The sequence below is a fragment of the Schistocerca cancellata genome, chromosome 1, assembly GCF_023864275.1.
Source record: "Schistocerca cancellata isolate TAMUIC-IGC-003103 chromosome 1, iqSchCanc2.1, whole genome shotgun sequence".
Taxonomy (NCBI): domain Eukaryota; kingdom Metazoa; phylum Arthropoda; class Insecta; order Orthoptera; family Acrididae; genus Schistocerca; species Schistocerca cancellata.
The window spans coordinates 25,735,743-25,759,831 of NC_064626.1; the positions used below are offsets into that span (position 1 = coordinate 25,735,743).

Genomic DNA, 24,089 nt, shown 5'->3' on the forward strand with positions numbered 1-24,089 from the left:
AAAATGGGTACGTTTGTAAACTGTTCGTGTGCTGCTGTGGTTAAAACATACCGTACATGGCAAAATGGCACCAAGGCAACTGTAGTTCACCATGGGCCCTAGATGACAGCGGTGAACGACAGCTGTGGAGATATGGACAGGCAAATAAATGGGCAACTGTTGTCCAGTGACCTCCCAGATGAACCAAAGGACTACCAACAGTGTCTCTGCCAAGACTGTTATGTGTAAACTTCCTGGCAGATTAAAACTGTGTGCCGGACTGAGACTCGAACTCGGGACCTTTGCCTTTCGTGGGCAAGTGCTCTACCATCTGAGCTACCCAAGCACGACTCACACCCTGTCCTCACAGCTTCCGCCAGTACCTCGTCTCCGACTTTCCAAACTTCACAGAAGCTCTCCTGCGAACCTTGCAGAACTAGCACTCCCAGAAGAAAGGATATTGCAGAGACATGGCTTAGCCACAGCCTGGGGCATGTTTCCAGAATGAGATATTCACTCTGCAGCGGAATGTGCGCTGATATGAAACTTCCTGGCAGATTAAAACTGTGTGCCGGACTGAGACTCAAACTCGGGACTTTTGCCTTTCGTGGGCAAGTGCTCTACCATCTGAGCTACCCGAGCTCGACTCACGCCCCGTTCTCACAGCTTTACTTCCGCCAGTACCTCGTCTCCTACTTTCCAGTTCTGCAAGGTTTGCAGGAGAGCTTCTGTGAAATTTGGAAAGTAGAAGACGAGATACTGGCGGAAGTAAACCTGTGAGGACGGGGCCGAGTTGTGCTCGGGTAGCTCAGTTGGTAGAGCACTTGCCCACGAAAGGCAGAGGTCCCAAGTTCGAGTCTTGGTCCGGCACACAGTTTCAATCTGCCAGGAAGTTTCATATCGGCGTACACTCCGCTGCAGAGTGAAAATCTCATTCTGGAAACTGTCCAGTGTACACGGTAGCCCACGGTAAGTGCTGTTCATTGGTGATGTAAGCTGGAATTTGCATGCCAGTACCACAACTGGACATGCACAGAGTAGCAACAGTGGTCTTTTCAGGTGGCAAATGGCCACTGGTGTAGCAACACCAAGTGTCCGACAGCAAACACGCTGCAACGACTGTCGTGAGGTTACAGGCTGCAGGAAGTAGCGTTATGGTCTGGGAGATGTTTCTGTGGCATTCCCTGGGTGATTTTGTCATTCTGCAAGGCACAGTAGATCACACAAGTATGCATCTATCCTTAGGAATCCTGTCCCTTGGCATGACAGCATCTACTAGCAGGAAAATGCAGTATGTCACACAGCTTGCAGTGTACATCTGAGGTTCAAAGGCATCAGGATGAATTTGGCTACAAAACTGTCCAGAGTTTAACCTTACCGAGAATCTGTGGGACCACCGTGATAGGGCTGTTTGCACCATTGCTCCTCAACTGAGAAACCTAGTGCAGCTGGCCGAGACACTAGAGTTGCTGTGTGTCGTAATGTTTATTGACTGCAGAGGGAACTCTGTTTTGCTTTATGCACAACATTTTAGGGGACAACAAGAAGGTAAGAGTTTGTCTGTAGTCCTCTACACATTTACTTGAAGTAAATTTTGAATTTTGTAATTTCCTTTTCTATATAACTTTGCAAATCTATTTAACCAGGTCAGAGAAGCCTGGAAATGATTAATGTTCATCACACTTCACTTATGGGTGCCTAGACCGTAGATTTCTCTCGGTAATGGTACACTGCCTCTCATGAGCAGTTCTAAATCTTTCAAATAGTTTTTCTTTCACACTTTTGCAAGTTTCATTTTGGCGCATATTTCTGCACATAAATCTCTCTTCCATTTATACAGTTCATGTTCTGGTCTTACAACATGATATGGGCTTTGAAGGCAACTTAACTTCAAGCATTTTCTCCCTCTTTTATTGAACCAAAACTTTTACAGCTTTTCTCTCTCATTGAAAGATATTACTCTTCATGTTTTCTTTGGGCTAAGAAGATACTATATTTTTGCTCTGGGCGTTAATTAGCACAACAATCACCATTTGAACCACAATTCGTGGAACTTACAGAGTTACTTCCTCTTTCATTTAATGTGTTCACAATTTCTAATGAAATGTCAGTACCATTTGAATGAAACTCCAAGAAATTAACTAATAAATAAACCATATGTAGGTCTTCAGGAAAAGTAGATGACTTCAAGTACATACCACATTCTTTTTATTTTATCTTTGTAAGGTTCAAAACATTTATTGGTTACCACGTTAGTGTAAATCTTTGGATCCTTCACAGAGACATATGCTATTAGCAAGCAACACAAAGAAAGCACAGTTACTTCAGTTTTGCCTCCATTGTTTGCACATACTGATATCGCAAAAGCAACTGCTGGTTATTATGGATGTTACATGAGTTGCAGATTTGAGCAAATTGTAACTGTGAACAACTGTGCCAGTCAAACTATCAATGGAAACTAAAATTCGTTTTGCAAATTATGATTATTTCATGCTGTGTTATCTGTTTACCAATGTGCCATTAATCAAGGTTATGTGACTGCCACGTTGCACATGCGCTGTCTGCTACATTTCTCCAGTCACCTGGTGAAGTACGAATTTGACAATGTTCAACATATTTTTGAATACTTGCAGTGTGTCTTAGTAGTGAAAATTTTGGCATTGTGTTCTTTTGGTGTATTCTTCAAGTATAAAAAATTTCAGGGTATGTTTTGACATTTTGGATTGGACTGCTCCCTTGTAAGAGATGTCTAAAAGTAAAGATTTCAGATTATATTTAAAATTTTCTTTGTCAGTTGGTAGGTATTTCATTCTATTGAGCAAATTATCAAAGTGTTTTGTGTCTGCAAACTGAACATCTTTGATTTATAACAGAATGTTAGCATCAAATATATGTCCCAACTGAGAGGGTATGAAAGGTGTGCAGGTTGTAATCAAATGTCACTCAAAAAATGAATTGCGTGTGGAATTAAATTTTGCTCAAAGTTAATAAAAGGTACCCTAATATATTTTAAGAAGAAAACATGTAAATTGTAAGTATAAAACATATAAATTATGAAACCTGGATATTTTATTGAACAATGTGTATCAGTGGGTAGGTAAGACAGCTGAGGCAGGCCATGCAGAATATAACCAGCCTGAGTAAATCTATCTGAAGGGTGATAGCAGACTGGTCTCTGCAAGTAATTTTTAACATTTACAACAAAAACAAATTCAAGCAGTCATATAAGTTGGGTACGGTTTTTTTCTTTTTACGACTTTGTCTTATCGAGTGCTCAGAATGTTGTCCTTGAGAGTTGCTGCATGCTAGGAAGCAATTCTGGACAGACATACTGTGTGCTGTATTTCATCTGGAATCATTACAACACCAATCATCAGTGCTAGGCTGGTTTTGCAAAATTAATTCAAATCAAGAACTGGCCCACAATATGACTGAATGAATAACTTATTTTAGTTCTCAGCAGTGTCGTAAATTTACCGTATGACATTTGTTGAGAACATCTGTTAAGAATTTTGCTTTCATCATTAATAAATTCTACTATCATTGTTATTTTCTTAATGCTGATACTATATTTTGACCTTTTGTAAGGTATATGATCCTTCACTACTTCTCTTCCACCATTAGATACTACACTAAGTGCTGTAACACTCTGTCTAATATCAATGTATAACCATTGATGGAGACATTTCCTTCCATTCTGTGACAATCTGTTGACATGCAGAGTGAACTGACCTTAAGAAAAGTGCACCAATCCAATAAGAAGTCCTTCAACTTAGATACAAAAATCTGAGTCTTATAATTTGCATTTTTCATTTCTGTTGGAGACTTACTGAAAATGACACCTGCAGTGTAATGTATACGACACTGTACAGTGGTTACAGAAGCACTGTGAAGCAGGTAACCACTTCTCTGACCAACACTCATTGAGTAAATGCTTCATTTTCTTGTGAATGAATCTATGTTATTAGTCAGAAATTGCATTAGGGAATAAATTTAGAAAATTACAGCAGACATTCTTTGTGAAAGAATTTTATTAATATTTCAAACTTGGTGAACACCACATTTGCAAGAACTGATGAAGTTCAGTCACTGTAGTAAAATACTGTGACTAAACAGAACTCCATTTTCGACTAATCACTAGTCTCTGTCGGGATCTTTAATAAGTCTCTGCAATTACTGTGAGTTTGTGTGTTTGCTGTGAATTAGACATTGCTCATTAGTACATTCAAGTATCCTTGTGCACTGAAAAATAGTTATTCAAGTGCATTATTGAAGGAACAGCTATTTAAACAACATGATATTGACTAGTTACTGGTTAAAAGTGGTTATGGCTTTGCTGTTTGAGTACATTTCACCTCAAGGAAGGCTCAAGGAAGTGACGACTACCAAAAAAGTACAAATCCAAGCCTTCAAATAGAGATTATAAGAGATAAACAATGAATAATTTACAAAAGAAGTAGATGGAACACAAAATAGGCACATTAAACCAAAAAAGTAGGCAACTGGCTCTAATTTACGGGGACAAGTTCTTGTCTTAAAACAAAAAAAAGCCATTAAGTTTTACGATCATTACCAAAAATTAGTATAAGAGGTAAACAATGAACATAATTCAAAGAGAGAACAAATTAATTACTGACTGAGAGTTTCAGTTGAAGTTTATGAATGTAACAGCAATGCAAGAAATTGACATAACTGTAGAAAGATGAGATGACTATTGCAACACTTCTTTTTAATAAGAAAATAAATAAATGATAAAAACTGAAAAGAGATGGTATACAACAAAGAACTATGCTATCAGAGAAAAGTAAAATATCTACTGTGAATTTCAAGCATGAGTAATTAGATATGCTTTTGCTTAATAAATTTCTTCCTTGTTTCATTATAATTCTTCCTTACTTTCATTGACATTCTGAACAGTACCCTCCTCTTTAATATTAATGTACTAGATGGTCGTAATTAAAGCATAGCTCCTCACAGAGGTCCAATATTGGCTGTCATTATCATACAGCATCAAAACTTGGTAGACATGCAAATGCGTTAATGTGGAACCCATTTATGCAGAAAAAAATTAATTCCCATATTGACCACCAGGTGCAAATCTGGTGCTGTACAGCATTTGAATGACGGTATGACATCCACCATCCACGCTGTCCTTTGACAAGCCCTAATGAGATTGAACAATACAACTATCGAGAAGAGTTATCGTGCGCTGTTAGCAAAACTGGTTTAGGTGAAGGGCAGCAATTACAGTGTTGCATTAGGGTAGTGTCATCATCTGGAAGGTCTGAGGTGAGACCTGATAACATTAAATGGTTCAGTGGTTTAAAGAAGGTGATAATGAAATTCAAAAACGTGGGTGAGCATGGTATGGTGCCTGAAAGAGAAATGCATTCTATCCCAGTCTCAGTGGAGGTTATTGACAAGGTCTCTGTTGTGAGTGCCCTGGACAGTGCTAATACTCATGCAGTGTCACGAGAACTATCCATCCCACTGTCAACAGTATGGAAAGTTTTGTGGTCTATTTTACAGCAGCACCTATACAAGAACCAGACAGTGCACAACATTTGATTTCATTGATTTGCTCCAACATTCTCAATCTGCTCTTTGGTTTCTGGCACAGATCGGAGTTGATGACATGTGATTAGGCAATATTCTATTGAGTGACGAGGCACATCGTGCACCGAGAACCGCTGAACTCGACGTCTGCGATGGTGTGGTATGTATTAGTCTGTGACAGTGCGGTATGTATTCCTGAGCATCTTTTCCTTTGGTCTCTTCTGAAAGGACCTGTCAGGTGTAGTGACGTGCACATAATTGAGACCTCCTCGTACAGCGTGAGATTCCTGCTTCGGAACAGCACGAACTCCTGTTTTTGTGCAAGATGGGGCAACAGGCCGTGTCACTTGTGCAGTGAAAATCTGCTGAATGCAACCTTCCACAAACCTCTTCTCTCCAGAGACTTTCCACACTCACAGCCTCCATGATCATCTGATCTGAATCCATACAAATTTTGACTCTGGGGATAACTAAAAGAACATGTTTACCAGGGACACGTTTGGTGTCTACCTGATCTGAAGGCCTAGTATACAGGAACACATTGCTCAAAGGCAACCAGAACTGCTGCAAGCAACTGTTGGTCACTTTAATTTACAGATGCAACATCTTGTAGCTGTCTCCAGTGCTTACACTGAAGGTTAATAATTAAATGTCAAAACATTTCTATGTCTTTCTAACATTCACAGCACCAGGTTTGCATCTGATGGCGTAAATTGGAAATATATTGCCACTCCTAAGCGTAAATCAGTTCCTCACTAACTCATTAGTATATCCATCCAGTCTTAATACCATACAATAATTAGAGCCCTCTATGAGTAGCTGCGCCTTAGTTATAAACACCCAGTTAAATGTTTCTTGGACTATCAAAATCTGAATCAAATTTACCAAAACATTATCATGCATGCCACCTCATTTCTAAATAAAAAAATCAGCTTCTTCCTTTTCACATTTCCCATACTTCTCAATTTTGTTTTCTATTCACTCTCATTGAAAGATCACCAGTTCCATAGAATCAAGAGTACTGTGTTTGGTAATGTACATTAGCATTCCTGTGGATTAATTATCCGTATTGCAGTTCGGTACAGTTTGACTAAATGAAGCTACAGGTACTACTGTAAATTATTCACCTGATAAAATCACAAATAATGTATTTTATCACCCGACAGTGTCTGCAGTACATTCCTTGTTTCAAAACGCCTAGGGCAGGGCAGCTAAGAGAGGCCACCCAAAACTGAGTAACGAACCGAGATGTCGTTAAGCTGTACCAGTGATCAATGCAGTGAATTTGCTGATGTACCCAAATAATTTTTAGCTTTTACAGCTGCTGAGTTGTGACACTGACTTCATTCCAACATAATGGAACCACAAACTTTTTTGTTTTCTGTGGCACACTTCAAAGAGAGCTTCAGTGGCATAAAGTCACACAACTGACTGCCTTACATTAACGAATATAAGCAAACTCATAAGTCAGTTACAATTCGTGTCTGTGCATTTGAATCTCGTTAGTCTGTGCTCTCCTGTCACATGACTTGTTTGTGAAGCTATTCAGAATTTCACAGTACATATGACAATCAAAAAAGTGGTCGCAGATTTTCCTTATGGTGGATTTCATCAAACTGTTATAGCAGCAGATTAGTTATGTACTGAAATATATTCTGATTGTGCAAAGCTCACCTGCTCTGTGAAGTATAAAGTACACCAATGAAAATGTATAACTGATTAGAGAAACATTTTAGCAACACACATTTTAGTAGCACACAGGCCACATAACAACAAGAGGCGGCTCAAATGTGTGCATGTGTTTGTCTGAAGGAATGTTGTGTGAATACTAGATTCCAATACATTTTATCCTTTCTACATTTTTCTTCATGGCACCAACTTTCAAAATTGGTTACACTTCTTCAAATAGTGTCTACAAAACTGCAAAGTGAAGCAGTGATAAATTATTTTGTTTACAGACTAACAATCATTTAAAAAATTGAGCAAATCATTCTTTGTAATACATACTATCGGTCACCTGGAAATGTACACTGGTCGAGGGAAGTGGAAAAACAGTGACGTCAGTCTTCCGACGTACGGTGCAGGCTTTTTAAGAATCACATCATTGGTTCCTGTGTAACTGTAGCTTCATTTAGTCAAACTGTACCGAACTGCAATACGGATAAATAATCTACAGGAATGCTAATGTACACCACAAGTATCTATAGAGAGTAACAAATATAGTGCAATAGATACTGCAAGACACCCCACTGAGGATAAAGCAATTCACATGTTATCGACACGACAGATGCCCCACACATTCCGCACATATAATTACATGACTTCTTAACTGAACACTTGGAGATCACTTAATCAGTCATTCAGAAAAAATAAAATGGCCTGCACACTCACTAAACTCAACACCTCTAGACAGATATGCATGAGAAAAATTGAGATGAGAGATCTACAAGGAAAAAATGATGTGTGTTAAGGATTTGAGACACTGAAACTGCCTTTCACTGACCACTGAAAATTGTAGCTCTGTTCTGACCAGCCTAAGATGATATGGATCTCAGTGCACCTGGCATTTACAATCAAGCATGCAAACGTGGAGTATATTTTCTAGCCTGACCATTCATACTGTTACCATGCCCACTATATGAAATCTAGACAACTCAAGAAGTTGGCCACTGCAGATCATATTCTCACAAATGTAGGAGAAAATTTAGTGGCACTAAGATCTGTGAATACTGCTTTCATTATTGGCAATCTGTATTTAAAGGCTTACTAGAGACACTTAATTGCCACATTCGACACAGAGAGTGCAATCTGCCAAGACTACAGGAAATTGGCAGCAGTTGGTCCTTACTAATCAGTTCCTCAGCTATTCAGCTTCTGGGACCCTCTACTGTCATGCATAATGAGCTCCATAAAACACATTCTGATGGCACCCCATAGACTCCAGTGACAAATATTTTTGACATTCCTTTGACATTCGTGTGATGGTTTTAATTTGGCACCTGATGTGCTAAACACATTTTATCCATAGAAGCTGGTGTAAAAAGCTGTGTATCACCTTTCTTAACATAGGTGTGTGTATAGTTTTCTGAACTAAATTAGTTAACAGTGTAATATTTTCTGAATGATAACCAAGGGTGTCCTGCTATGAACGGGAGTGTCACCCCAGACTACCACTTCTGGTTGGCATCCCACTGTTGCTGAGCCATCTCCAGAAGCGTCTCCGGCCTGGAATCTCATTGACTGGAGTAGAATTGTCTTCAATATTGAATCCTGCTTGGATATGAACTCTTATGACTTGCGATCTAGAAGGCAGACATTCGGTGAGGTGGCACAGTGGTAAGACAGACACTGGATTTTCATTAAAGAGGGCAGTGCTGCAGAACACTGTCTGCATTTGCAGATTAACACTTCCTGTGGTTCTCTCAAATTGCAGGGTGGTTCCTTTGAAAAAGATCTGACCACTTTTCTTTCATGTCCATCCCTAATCTGAGATTTTGCTGCGTCTCCAATGATCTATTGTCCATGGAACAATAAGCCCTATTCTTCCTCACTTCCTTTTCTACAAAGGAGAAATGGTTCCTACTCACAATTTTTGTGTGCCATTGTTCCTGATAGTGTTTAATGAAGAATGTACAGTTGAGCTGCAAGTAGATATGTATTAATTTCTTTTAGTTTGTGTCATTTAAAAAAGTGGGCAATGATTCTATTAGGTTGTACCTGGAGAATTCCGTTCAAGGACCCAGCATGCATAATGCGGAAATACAAAAATAGTTAACTGTTATTATATTAAATGTCATTTGTCTTGCATATGACTTTTAGTTATTTTGAAACACTCTTATCACACTGGATTAATTATCTTTCGCACAGAGCTGGACAGTAATCTGGAAGAAATCCCAAAGAGTCAGAAGTCATCAGGAATAATTCGCTTGAGTGCCATAAGGGAAATAATGGACAGAGGAAAACATGCACTGTTGGACATCACACCTAATGCAGTTGACAGGCTGAATTATGCTCAGTTCTATCCAATTGTTGTCTTCCTTAGAGCAGAATCGAAACATGTCGTCAAAGAGCTTCGTGCAGGTCTTTCCAAGTAAGTTTCCAGAAGTAGCTCCTTGGAATAACAGTGTCAGTAACCCACTTGACAGCTACTCATAACTGGTATTGTTTGTAGAGTGATGTACTGTAAGTTTTTAATTTGCACTTTGTTTCTTTTTGTAAGCCCAATGGTGGATATTTTTAGCTGGTGAGTACTCATCATTTTTTTTTTTTTTTGTTTGCCTGTGTTTGTGTAATACTGTTGTCACTTGTGTACACAAGGAAAGGACTGTTGGCCAGGATTTATGATGTAAGTATATTATTTGTGTAAGATCATTACATTTTTTCATAATTACGTATTAGAATTATCAGAAGTTGTTGTTGCTGGACAAGAAGTTTAATTTTCTCAAGGGTATCTTTTATAGGAGTAGCCTGAACCTTCCACCTATTTAGTTCATTCATTATCACATTGTTTGTTTGAAGAATAACTCTGTGTAAATCACTCCTGTTGGGACCATATGACCAATTCTTTCCCCTGTTTTTGTCCTGTCTGCCCTAATTTGTATGTAATAACTTTGTGATCCCCGTCCCCAATGAACCACAGATCTTCTTGTAGCACAACAGAGGGGTATATGTGGAGAGGCAGTCTAACCTGTGGTTCTGGAAGAGGGACAACAGCCTTTTCAGTAGTTGCAGGCGCAACAGTGTGGGCAATTGACTGACCTTGCCATGTTGTATTATCAGCCAACGTAGGCTTGCTATGTTCGTTCCCTGAATGGTTGAAAGAGAGGGGAAACTATGGCCATTATATTTTGAGGGTACATCTCATTGAACCAAATATTAAGGCTTCTTCCCATTCCATTCACTTATGGAACATGGGAAAAATGGCTGTTTAATTGCCCCTGTGCATGCTGTAATTAATGTAATCTTGGCCTCCCGATCCTTGTGGGAGCAATATGTATGGTGTTGTAGTATATTTCTAAAGTAATTTAAACCTGGTTCTTGAAACTTTGTAGGTAGGCTTTCTTTGGATAATTTGCATCTGTGTTCAAATATCTGCATGTTACATGGCTTAATGATGATGGTATCATCTTGGGGAATATTTTCTGGGGGAGGGGGGGGGGGGAATCCCAATTTGGATCCCATGGTGGGGACTACTTAGGATGATGATGTCATCAGGAAAAATGAAATTAGCATTCTGTGAGGTGGAGTGTGGAATTTAAATCCCTTAATTGGACATGTAGATCAGAGAATTTTTTAAAAAAGGAAATAGATAGATTGAAGTTGGGCAGGCTGGGCATTGGCAAATTACAGTGGTAGGAAAAACAGGACTTAGGGTCAGGTGAGTATATGTTATAAAGACAAGATCAAATAACAGTAATGGAGGAGTAGGTCAAATAGTGACTGCAAAAATAGGAATACAGGTAGGCTACTGTGAGCACATAGTGAACACATTGTCCTAGCTAAGATAGACATGTACCACAATGGTAGAAGCTTATATGACTTCTAGCACCTCAGATGATGATGAAGAAGAGACTGAAAGAATGTATAATGAGATAAAGGAAATTACTCAGATATTTAAGGAGGAGCAAAATTAAATTGTGATGGATGACTGGAATTCAGTAGTAGGAACAGGGAGAGAAGGACAAACAGTAGGCGAGCATGATGTGGGAAAGGAATGAAAAGGGAAGTCGCCTGTTAGAATTTTGCACAGAGCATAATTTAATCATTGCTAACACTTGGTTCAAAAATCATGAAAGAAGATTGTATATATGCAAGAGACCAGGGAACACTGGAAGATTTTAGATTAGTTATGTAGTGGTAAGGCAAAGATTTTGAAATCATATTGTAAACTGAAAGACATTACCAGGGTCGTTATGTGGACTCTGACCATAAGTTATTGGTTGTGAACCACAGATTAAAACTGAAGAAATTGCATATAGGTATGAAATTATGGAGATTTGACCTGGAAAAACTGAAAAAAAATCAGAGGTTGTTGAGAGTTTCAGGAAGAGCATTAACCAACATTGGACAGCAATAGAGAAAAGTAATACATTAGAAGCTGAATGGGGAGCTTTGAGAGATAAAATAAGGATGACAGCAGAGGATCACATAGGTAAAAATGCAAGTCCTAGGAGAAGTTCCTGTATAACACAGAAGATATTGAGTTTAACAATTTCATGAAAAGGATTATTGCTACTCAGCATATTGCGGAGATGTTAAGTCTCAGATAGGCACCACAAAAAGACTGTTGGGAAGACAGACCAGAGTCTGACTTCAGCTGCCAGAGAGACTGTGGTCATGTGTGTGTAAGTTGTGTTTGCTTGAGTGTGTGTGTTTTTGTGTTTTCTATTTTTGACAAAGACCTTGTTGGCTGAAAGCTCACTTTCCGGCAGTATTTTTGTTGTGCCGATCTGTGACTCAGCATCTCTGCTGTATGGTGAGTAGTTACTATCCATTTCATAATATTGTTATATTCCTTTCTGGATTTTCCACTGTGAGATGTTAAGTTTAATTGATGGAAGAAGAAAATATAAAAATGTGGCAAATGGAGCATGCAAAAGAAAATGTTGACATCTGAAAAATGAGATTCACAGAAAGTGCAAAATGGCGAAGCAGGAATTGCTAGAGGACAAATGCAAGGCTGTGGCAAAGTATAAGTAAGGGAAGGATAAGTGCTGCCTGTAGGAAAATTAAAAAACCTTTAGAGATTAGTGCAGCTGCTGCATGAATATCAAGAGTTCAGACAGCAAGTCAGTGCTAAACAAAGAGAAGAAGCTAAAAGGTAGAAGGAATATATAGAAGTTCTATACATGCGAATTGAAGCCAACATTGTAGAAAGGGAAGAGGAAGTAAATGAAGAGTATTACGGAAAAATATCGGAAGCTAATAAATTGTATTTTAGTCTTACACATGCACTGAACACAAATCACTTGGGAAAGCCCAAACTTGTACACAGGCAATAATCATGTAGGGACATTAAACATTAGCTGCCAGGAAAACAGAGGAGCAGTATTTGGTGTGGCTGGAATGGACTCCCATTAGAGAGACCTTTGGCTCCGTGAGAGACCTTGACACTCAAGACTGGAAAATATTAATGAAATCACCAAATGGCAAATTTCCCTTGAGATACGTAGAGAGCTAGTGGATGGTATTAAGAAACTAGGGATTTGGTGAATAATGTAGAATTCTCAATGACCCCTCACCCTTCTCTGAGAATATGCTAGTTATTAGCAGATTAGGAGACCTATCTTATGTGGAACTCTGACCAGTTGGGCAGAAACGAGCTGTGACTTGAAATGTTGGATCGGTCTGTGAGATGAGCAGAAAAAGCAGTGCATATTCTGGCCAAGGCACAGGTTCTGGGCTCGAGTTCCTGGCTGACGCATAATTTTCATTCACTACAAAAATATTAATCCTAGCATGTACTTTGCATAATTTAAATGTGTTTTATTAATATCAGTGTATATTCACCTGATATCCACAGTTTGTCTGGTAACTCCTGGATAAATTGAGTCACATGTATTTAGCATGCTGTGGGTACAGAGTATTTCCTACATTAAGAAGTGAATCATCAAAGGGAGAGTGAAAAGTTACAGTTACTGGAAACAAATTTGCAGGTCATGTGGAGTAGGATGGAGGAAGGAACCAGCAGTAGTGTCTTCAGAAAACCACCTGACCATACAGCTGGTTTGATTTAGGGCAGCCTCAAAAAATAGGGAACAGTTGAACGGAGAATAACTCCACAGCCTCTGGAATACAAGTCGAGCATTTGAACTTCTGTCTCATATAACTTGGTAATCAGTGTCAGCAACTATAACCGTGTTTTCCTCTCAGGTTAAATTCCATTATAAATTGTGTTCATTCCTTTATGGATGTCACTTGTATTTTTTAATTAAATTGTGTATGTGCTGGGTTGTTTGTTTTCCAGATAGGATTACTCTGTGCTTTCTCAGCATCCACCAAAACAATAATGTGACTCCGTACTGTTGGAGTGTTGAGATATTACAATTAGACTGTTCTCTATATTGTTTCAGAGCAATGTGTATGATTCAGGCTGATGTTTCTCCATTTCAGATGTCTTAATTGTTAGAAAAGTTTTAATGTTATTGCTTTGCATGATTTCACTCTAATTATACATAGTTTTCTTTCCTTTTAAAATGTAAAGCCTTTAATTTTTTTAATAAGAGGTGTGAATATGCTGTAGTGTCTCCAGTTTGTGCCATTGTTTATTACATACCAACAGTCCATTTGTGAGGGTAAGTGCATATTCCAATTAGACATAATGATAGAACTGCCATTCCTCTCATTGGATTGTATTTAAACATCTGTGCTACTTAAACAATTATATGCTAACTTTACAAATAATTCTGGAAGTTCTTGTTATTTTAGCTGTTGTTATAACTGCCCAAGGGATAGTTCTGTCTGAAAAGGTCCACTGATGCAACAGTTATATTTTATTATTATTATCGTATGCATCAATTACAGTAATAGACATTTAGTAAAACAAAGAAATATATATAAAAAAAATGAACATGTGAAATTATATACAGCACACAAGTTTTAAAACGGCTCAGACTACACTCGGATGTTGATGGACTCGATCCAGCTGAGTGCCTCGTGGGATGCTCAATGGAGCTTCTAAATGGCACCATGGAAGCGTCTGATTGGACATTCATTCACAATGTGGCTCATTGTTTGGGTGTCACCACAATCACACCCACTGTCACTTGAAAAACCCCACTTGTGCATGTTGTATTTGCACCTACCCTCTTCGCTTCGATATCTGTTTAACTACACCTACACCTCTTTGGTTGGTGGAAGCCTGGAACTGGAACTGTTGGATTGTCTACAAGTTCGGCAGGTCAGCTGTGTAGAGGTTGAATAACAGAGGAGCAAGAACAGGGCCTTGAGGTAATCCATTATTGAGTACATGCCATCTGCTTTTCTCTTCTCGTTGATGCTTAACATGTTGCTTAAGAGATTACCTAGAGTTTTGCAAGGTATTGCCCTCACGCCACACTGTGTCATAAGCTGCTGACAGGTCAATGAACACAACTCCAGTTTTAAGTTTCTTTTGTTATCCAGATTCTATGTGAGTAGTCAAGGAAAGTACTTGTTTACAGCAGCTTCTATAAGGTCTGAATCCAGCTTGTTCAGGTAGTATCATAGCATTAATTTGATCTTGGATTCGGCTTAGAATCATTCATTCCAATAGCTTGTAAGCACAGCTAAGTAGAGATATTGGGTAGAAGTGTTTTGCAGCTGTTCCCTCTTTCCCTGGCTTTTTGATAGCGATAATTTTTGCTCTTTTAAATTTTTTGGGTAATGTTGCTGTACGAAGAATTTCGTTAAAAAGGCAAACTAGCCAATTTCGCGTTACCGGTCCACTGTGCACCAAATATTCAGGGTAAAGCCCATCTGCACCTGCAGCTTTTCTACATTTCGTATGCTAAGGCCTGTCTCCAGTTCAGTGATTGTAAATGGAGAAGAGAATTCTGGGTTATGTTGCAGAGATTTCTTGACTTGCGTAAGCTCTCTCTTTACTTGCCAAAGATTTGCTTTATCTGTTGAGACCTTGGAAACTCTCACTAAGTGATGTGATTGAGTCACATGAGAACGTTGAGTTTTCTTTGCTGTGGGAAGGGTCTTCTCCAAGTTTGTGAATCAGCATCCATGCTTTCCTGCTGGAGTGTGTGAAATCGAGGTCCCTTGTTTCTTTATGCTATTTTTTTCTCCTTTGTTCATTCAAGGAATTCATAAGGTTCATAGCTGTTTCTTGGTCTCCACTTTCCTTGAATTGGTTAAACAGCTGGTTGATCTCTTTATTCCAGCCAGGAATGTATTCTTTCTGGCATCCTCTGAGTATGCTCTTTTTGGCAGTAGATATCACGATGTTTAAAAACATTGAGTATGATTTTGGAAGTGCAGGGGCCTGTGTTATTGACTCGTCCAGCAATTTAGAAAATTGATCCCAATCTGCTTTTTGAAAATTCCAGCGAGATACAGGAGCAGATCACACTGGGGGAATGTGTAGCCCGTAGGAGATGAGAATGGGGCGATGTTGGCTTCTGGGAAAGTCATGTAGGACCTTTCTGATGATAGTTCCGCTACTACTCTCCGAAGGATCCATAGTTGACAGGCAGAGGTCAAGTGTGCTCTCTGTACCGCATCTTCCAGACCTGAATGTGCCTTTTCCCTTTGCATCATAATGGAGCTTTAAGTTGTTTGCTTCCATCCATTCTGCCAGACTTCTACCATTTTCATCCTCTTCAGCATAGCCCCACCCATAACTATGACTGTTAAAATCGCCTACATATGTTGCAGGATGTTCTAGCACTGGGAGTTGTTTGTGCCAAGTGCTATTCAGTGGTTTGTAGATATTTGCTGTTTTTATATTTCCGATCTGAATCACCACTACCATCATGTTTTCTTTGTCTGATTTCTCCTCAAGAATAACTGAGACACCCTTTAAGTTGTTGCGGACAAAGCTGGCAACTCCATATTGAGGGTGGTTAATTCGGGACACTAATTTATAGCCTGGGGTGCGCCCTTGCTTCCACAGAGTGTTGTCATCTTCAGTATGAGTCTCTTGCAGTGCTAAGACATCCACCCTATTCTCTCTCAAAATTTTAGATAGTATTTCGCCCTTATTTCTGGACAGTCCCTCAACATTCAGTTGACATATTCTGAGCACGTTTCCAGGTTGGCTCTGAACAGTGCCGTTTGTATAGGGTTTCAGATTGTTGTTAATTTCGTAATCGCCGTTGGAATTATCTTTAAATCACCTTCTGCGAGAGTTTGCCTAATTGGAAAGGACCAATTAGTTGCCCAGGGAGCACCAGCAGTGATCAAGGCACTTGAAGATGCAGTCAAAGGCGAAAGAAGTGACTGCTCACATGGAGGTCTCTCGCTTGCTCCCCATGCAACAGTTAATTTTTATTGACATCTGAAGAAAGTTACTTACGTAAATAAAATTATAGCTGTTGTTATTCATGCAACTGGATGGGTACTGTGGACATAAAGTAAGTACCATAGTGATCAGCCAGTAAATTTAGGTATTTGAGCCTGGAGGTGCCAAGTCCAATGAGAAAGTTTTCACAGCAGCAAATGAGCTGCATTGAATTCTGCTTGTGAGCAAACCTATTGTCCCAAATTTGAATGAGAAAGAAACTACACATTTGTTGCAAAAGTTCATACACATTATTGTAACATTTCCCTCAGATGACATGGAACAAGTATAATTACACTACAACAAAAATTTGACATCATCAATGTGTTTAAAATGGAATATTTTAACATCTAATGCTGTTAATAGGACCATGGCTGTACCAAAAAGTTGGAGCTAGGTCCCTGTCAGGGGCACAGGCATAGAGGGGTGCAAAAAAATGATCATAAAAAAGAAGAAGAAGAAGTCAGGTTCAAGCATTAACCAGGAATGGTATGTGAGCTCTCCTGCTCCTCCTGTTGCCGTCTTCTGCCGATGAGATGCAGCCTTTCCCTCAGCCTGTTGCTGTAACCGCACACTGTTGTCACAGTGTCATTTGTCCAACATCATGTCATTCTAGTATCGTCTTAGAGAAATGACTTCTACCAAACTATTGCTAACATAGTTCATGTGGCAACAGTGTGCTCAGTTCACCCAGCCGCTTACTTATATAGCTCGCACGTGTTCGGCAGTTGAGTTCTCGCTGCTATTTCGTTACAATATTGTGATGTCTCAAAGGTTGAAGAACAGTTGCTGAAACAGGTATATTATTTGACTGAAGGTATCTGACATATTCCTATTTTTGCAAATTGAAGAAGGAAATGAGATGTGACTGTGAAGGAAGCAGACGTGAAAAGTTGGAAGGTTTATTTGGTCCTCCAGATAAACATGTGCTCTGCGTGTTGTCATTGGCTGCCTTGCTTGAGCTATTAAACATGACATAATTGGTGAGTTTGCTTGACTCATAGTGAGGAAAAGCGAAGTAAAACAACAGTAAAAACACAGTTCCTGCAAAGGAATATTTCCTCAATAACAATAGTCCTTTGTATTTTATTTTCAGTTAATCATTTATGGACTATTAATAATTTATGAGAAACACATAAAAACTATTTTTTGTTATGCATCATACTAAAACCAATGTACAGCAGCTGCCACAAACAAAAATGTATAGCTTTTGTTTTACTTTCAGTTTTTTTAGAAGTTTATACAACTTATAATTTATTTACTAAAATGACACATTTAATTTGTTGTGTGCAGTAATTACATTTAAGTAACATTTTTCAATAGTGCTTATTTTTTATTAAACCTACTAACAACATAATAAAATTTGCTAGATGTCTGAAGTAAAAATTGCAGGAAGGTAGTTTCACAGGAGTGGGAGTGGGGGTCCAGCTTTGGCAGTTTTTCCAGAGGCCCGAGATCACCTCACCTCACTACTGCTCTGTATAGGACTCCAAAATTAACTGGTTAGCTTATCATTGTGGTCAAATTTATATTTATTGCAAGCTAATGAAGTTCAGGAGTTGTTATAAAGTGCACTTTCTGATTCCTTTCTGTTTCATGGGAAGTGGCCTGAAAGGGTTTGACAGTTTACAAAGATATTTAATGCATCAATTGCAGAAACAGCTAATGAGCAAGTATTGATGTAGCAGAACAATAGCGAACAATAGCGAAAGAGTAACTGAAAGGCTGTAATTACACTTTATGTTGAATCTCTATTTGTTATTGGTATAGTTAAGCATGCCACATGGATCACTTTCTATCTAATCAAAAACTGTGCTATAAAAATATTTGACGAATTTAATTACAAACAAAGAGTTGAGTAAATTCAACTACTCACTGCTGTATACTGTCTGTATAGTGAAAACTTCTGCTGTATATTAAAGTACCACACTTGTTGGGGGGCAGAGGGGGGAGGTAATTATGTCCCTTCCTACAAAATGAATAAGCCCCAATTAATATAATGCAGCCTGACTGCTTTCATTATAGTTCCTAGACACCATACTTCAATAGTGCAACGGATGTTGTATTTGATAGTTGAAATAAATTACACTATTCACTTTAAATGTTCCTTTTACTGAAACCAGGTAGAATCTTCCTAACATCTGGCTTTTCTCTGATTAGTAATATATGGATCCAGATTTGTGTGTTCATGTATAATATGATTATCTTTTTGCATGGCGAGCCTGTAATAACATCATATCATGAAACATACAATCCAAAAGTGATGCAGCTTCACTCTCAAAGTTTACAAGATGACTTGCCTTTTGTGGTCTGAAAGTAGCTTAATAGTACAAAGAGTAGCGTATTTCTGAACACTCATTACAAGCAGAAGTGCTGAAAATGAAATATAAATTTAATTGGGCCACAGAAAGATTTAGTTCAGTTTCTGTCACACAAAGAATTTATGTAAGGCCTTATAATTGCTAGTATGCATTACATCACAAGAACTTCATTTATGGTAGGCTGAAATTTTTCAAAAAATCAGTTATCAGTTTTTTTCATAATTGTGTACTATATTCTTTTCTGACAATACAAGAGAAGGAAAGTTGCTACTCACCATATAGCGGAGATGCTGAGTCGCGATAGGCACAACAAAAAGATTCACACAATTATAGCTTTTGGCCATTAAGGCCTTTGTCAGGAATAGACACACATACACACACGCACTCAATGCAGATGCAACTTGCACACACGTCTGCAGTCTCAGAGAGCTGAAACCACACTACGAACAGCAGCACCAGTGCATGATGGTAGTGGCAACTGGGTGGGGGTAAGGAGGAGGCTGAGATGGGGAGGGGGAGGGATAGTATCATGGGAGTGGCGGTCAGTGAAGTGCTGCAGTTTAGACGGATGGCAGGAGAGAAGGTATGGGGAGGGGGGGGGGGGGGGCAGTAGTGGAAAGGAGAGAAATAAAAGGAAGAGAAATTAAAAGACTGGGTGTGGCAGTGAAATGATGGCTGTGTAGTGCTGGAATGGGAACAGGGAGGGGTCTGGATGGGTGAGGACAGTGACTGATGAAGGTTGAGGCCAGGAGGGTTACGGGAATGTAGGATTTACAAGTACATCTCAGTGTTCACAACAGTGTAATCTGAGAAGATTCCTCTGGCTTATGCATAACAGTACATTCACTATATTTTCCCACTGGTCTTTTGTGTTCTTGATTCCCTTCTAAAAAAATCACAAATTATATGTAAGTGTACCCTCTCTTTTATGGATCCAGAAAACTGTCAAGTTTTTACAGTTTTTCAGCTCAGTACTGAGTTACTTCAATGGTATACTTCTTGCGTCTCATAGACCTTCAAGGAAATATTGAAATAAAGAAACAGAATACTCCAAAACATACTTCACTTATTGAACCTGGCCACTTTCACAAAGGATATCAGCATTTATGTTCTCATTTAGTTGATGTGTGATATGAAAGTATAAGTAATTAGCATCTTTGTAATAATTACACTAATAATGTCATAGTGCATACTGTCATGTATAATGTTATTAATGGCTACTTACATTCTTTACACAGGGCAGCACATAAAAGCAGTAAAAAGTTGTTTGAACAATGTCAAAAACTGGAGAAGGTTTGGGGACATACATTCACGTGCAGTGTAACTCTGACAAGTCCTGACTCGTGGTACCGGAAAGTTCGAGAACTGATTGAAAAGCAGCAAAACTCACCTGTATGGATGAGTGAGAGCAAGGTAAACAACATTAACTTTTCCAGTTTTCGTTCTGGATATATTACCACTTCTATGAGATGTAGTCGGTTACCTAATCTCAAAATTAATGTCATATATTCATGATTGGCCTACAAAGATAGACTTGCTGGTGCATTGGTAAAAATTTTACCATGTGTTACATGGTAGAGCACAGTTTTAATCTGTCAGGAAGTTTCAAAAAGTACAGAGCTTTGCTAGCTTTCAGAATGAAGTTTCTCTTTCAAGCTTGTGGGATAAACATACACACAAACACACTCATATGCACATATCTGCCTCCCTACATTGTGCTCAGTTGACTGCCAGCTCTTTCGCGGACTAAGGTGAGTGAGTGTACTAGGGTGAGGTGGGTTGGGTTGAAGGGTGAAGAGAGATGGAGGGAGGGAGGAAATTGGGGGAAAGCATCTAGCGGTTCATGGGGGAGTGGGAGCCATCTGTGGGGTAGGTATGGATGCAGGTAGAGAGGGCAGATGGCAGACGGCTCAGCACGTGATTTCACGGTCTAAGGCATGAGACAGCAGCACAAAAGTACCCAACATGAATTGGGCAGAGGTACTGGGACAGGGGATGGTACACACACACACACACACATACACACCATTTGGTGAGGTGTGGGGGGGACTCCCATCTGCGTATCTCAGAATAGCTGGTGGTTGTGTTGGGGAGGATACAGATGGCAAGGGTTGTGTAGCATCCATTGAAATCTCACATGTTGTGCTCTGCTGCAGGTTGTGCCACTGGGTAGTTCACCTTGTTTTTGGCAACAGTTTTGTGGCAGCCATTCATTCTAGTTGACAGCTGGTCGATTGACATACCAACATAGTGTAGTTGTTGCAGCAGAGTTGGTATATAAAATGACTGCTTTGACAGGTGGCCCGGCCTCTGATGGGGTAGAATAAGCCTCTGAAGGGACTGGAGTAGCTGGCGTTGGGTGGGTGGATCAGACAGGTCTTGCATCTGGGCCTTCCACAAGGGTATGATCCCAGTGGTGGGGGATTGGGGGTGGGAGTGGCATAGGAATGCACTAGGATGTTGGGGAGGTTGGGTGGACGGTGGAGCACCACTTTGGGAGGGATGAAAGTATCTGGGGTAGGATGTGGCTCATTTCAGGGCATGATGATAGATGAGCAAAGCCAGGTGGTATTGGGTGACAAAGGGGGTGCTTCTTTGTGGTTGGTTCTGGGATGCATGTGAGGGCAGACATGCGTTGCCAAAAACAAGGTGGGACCACCCAGTGGCACAACATGCAGCAAAGCACAATACATGAGATTTCAGTGACTACTTCACATCTTTTCTGAGCTGTCCAGATGGGAGCTATGTGCTGCTATCTTGTGCCTTAGTCCGTGAAATCGTGTGCCCAGCTGTCTGCCACCTGCCCCCTCTACCTCCATCCCCAGCTAGCCCACAGATGGCTCCCCACTCTCTCATGAGTGGCTAATGCTTTCCCCCAACCTCCTCCCTGCTCCCCCTCAGTCCATCCCTCACCCCACCCCACCTTGCACCCCCACCTCACCCTAGTACACTCACTATGGGCCTGTTAAGAGCTGGTAGTCAACTGAGCACAATGTAGTGAGACAGGTATGTGTGTATTTGTATGTTTGTGTGCATGTTTTTCCTATGAGCTTGAAAAAGGACATTCATTCTGAAAGCTAGCAAAGCTCTGTACCTTTGTTCGCATACCTATCGTTGACGCAGCGCATCTACCTTTCAGTGAGTCATCTCCTTTATTCCTTAATAATTCATAATTCAAAACCAGAACTTTTCATAATATTGTCATTATTCCATCCTATATTTATTGGCAAGCAGAAATGAGCATTATTTGAGTAAATTTCTGTCTAGATAATTATTCAAATAAGTAGAGCATTCAAATAAATTTCTTTATGGATAAAAAATAACGTAGAGTGTCACCATACTTTCTTTGTGGATGGGGAGCATGTGAGAGCTTAAAGATGGATAAGGTAATAAACAAAATAGAGATTACTGATAAAACATTGTGCAAGCATTACTAAGAGCAGAAAGCTGAGTGCAAATTATATGGTATAGGTGGGGGGGAGGGGGGTGGGGACAATCATAACTAGACAGCTTAGAAAAAAAGATATAAAAGACTGAAAGGAATATTTGCTGAGAAGAAATGCTGAGAACAAAGAAATTAAGGTAAATTACGGACATTTCCTAAACCTTGTCAGTCAGTTCCATCGTCCTTCTTCCTTCCCTTTCAATCTTTCTGCCAGAAGGAGGAGTCACTTTCCCTGGAAGTTTGCACATTTCCTTGACTTTTATACATGTTTTCTCCCGCTACTGCTTGGTGAATAGATTTTTTTATTTATCTAATTATATTACTTTTCAAAACTTTATGATGAGATGTTTGAAAAAAGCATTGTTATGAAAACTAATTTAAAAGCAACAATATGTATATTTCTTTAATAAATGACAATGAAATGGAGGAGTTAGGGTCATAGAATTTCAAATTAATCTATTATTCACAACCCTTTTTATTCACAGATGACAAATAATTTTTTTTATTCATGTAAGTGTATATTACTTCAAGAAATATTTTTATTTGTTGTTCACGAATAATGAACGATAATTTTTAACTGTACTCATTATTCATCATTCATATAAATTGTGTGTAACTATGGTGGTAAGGAAAGCACATTGCACATGTCCACACTGCAAACTCATAGCCTGCGTGCGAGCGTGTGATTGATATCCATGCGATTGTGACAGCTGCGTGATATCTGCACATTCATTGAGAAGTGGTTACTCGCTCGTTTTATTATGTAAGGCGACTTTGATCATCTTCAGCAACTTCTGTCGACATTTTCAAAGTGTACATCTGCTCTCTGCAGACTTCACATGAGCCTGCAGGGCACTACCTCCTATATCCACCTCCTACATATGACTCCCATAGGGCCCGTGAAGACAAAAGAGACGGATTACAGCATGCACAAGAATGTTTAAGCAGTCATTCTTCCTGCACTCCACACACAGTTGGAATGGGAGACTGCTTACAGCATGCACAAGAACGTTTAAGCAGTCATTCTTCCTGCACTCCACGCACAGTTGGAATGGGAAGAAACCCTACTGCGTTGTACGATGTTTAGGTGCACTCTGCTGTACACTTCACAGTGGTTTATAGTATGTGTATGTAGATGTTCAAGTAGAACATGCATTATAAGCTGTAATGAATAATTGTTGGAAATAAGATAGTCACATTAGTGGTACCTCGCTTTGTGTACTGGAGATGAGGCATTGCACATCGCCCCTTTATAGACAACTGTGTTGAGAGAACCGATGTAGTATGTTTGTCAGTATGTACTGTATAAGAGGAAACTAGGGACATTCATAAGCAAAAACAGAAGAAGGCAGACATCTGGAAACACAAAGTCTAGATATGAAAAACCAGTAGACTGTTTGATTATCAGTTATTCAGTCCTCCTCATACAGAACACTGGTTATCGTAGAAACTGTTCTGAAAGAACGTTTCTGACTATGGTGAAGTATTTCAAGTAGTTGTTTCAGGGTGCACTCATGTGTGATATCTTGCTGCACATACAAAGCAAATCCACCAAAAAGAAAATATACAGTGCTGCATATGAATGGTGATTCATACAGTGGTAGGGCAGAAAGCAGTGGTAGTAGGTAGAAGACAACAGCCACATCTCGACCTGGGAAGCTCCAAGTAACTAGGTGTGATGAAAGACTATCTGTCACCTCCCTAACGTGCACAATTTGCAAAAAGAAGGGAATCATTCATTCCAGCTGACTGTGGTAGATACAGCAAAAGAGAAAGTTAAAAAAACACCGAAACTCTTCTC

General features: G+C 39.4%; 1 protein-coding gene across 5 annotated transcripts in view; it reads left to right on the forward strand.

Moving 5' to 3' along the window:
• The window catches only part of LOC126164718 (tight junction protein ZO-1), a 736,986-nt gene that overhangs the window by 547,603 nt on the left and 165,294 nt on the right, over positions 1 to 24,089 (forward strand). For all 5 annotated transcript variants that reach the window (XM_049920263.1, XM_049920266.1, XM_049920267.1 and 2 more), the window contains exons 12-13: positions 9,403 to 9,625; positions 20,082 to 20,256. In XM_049920263.1, coding sequence (XP_049776220.1) covers positions 9,403 to 9,625; positions 20,082 to 20,256 — 398 coding nt within the window. The remainder of the gene's footprint in view (positions 1 to 9,402; positions 9,626 to 20,081; positions 20,257 to 24,089) is intronic.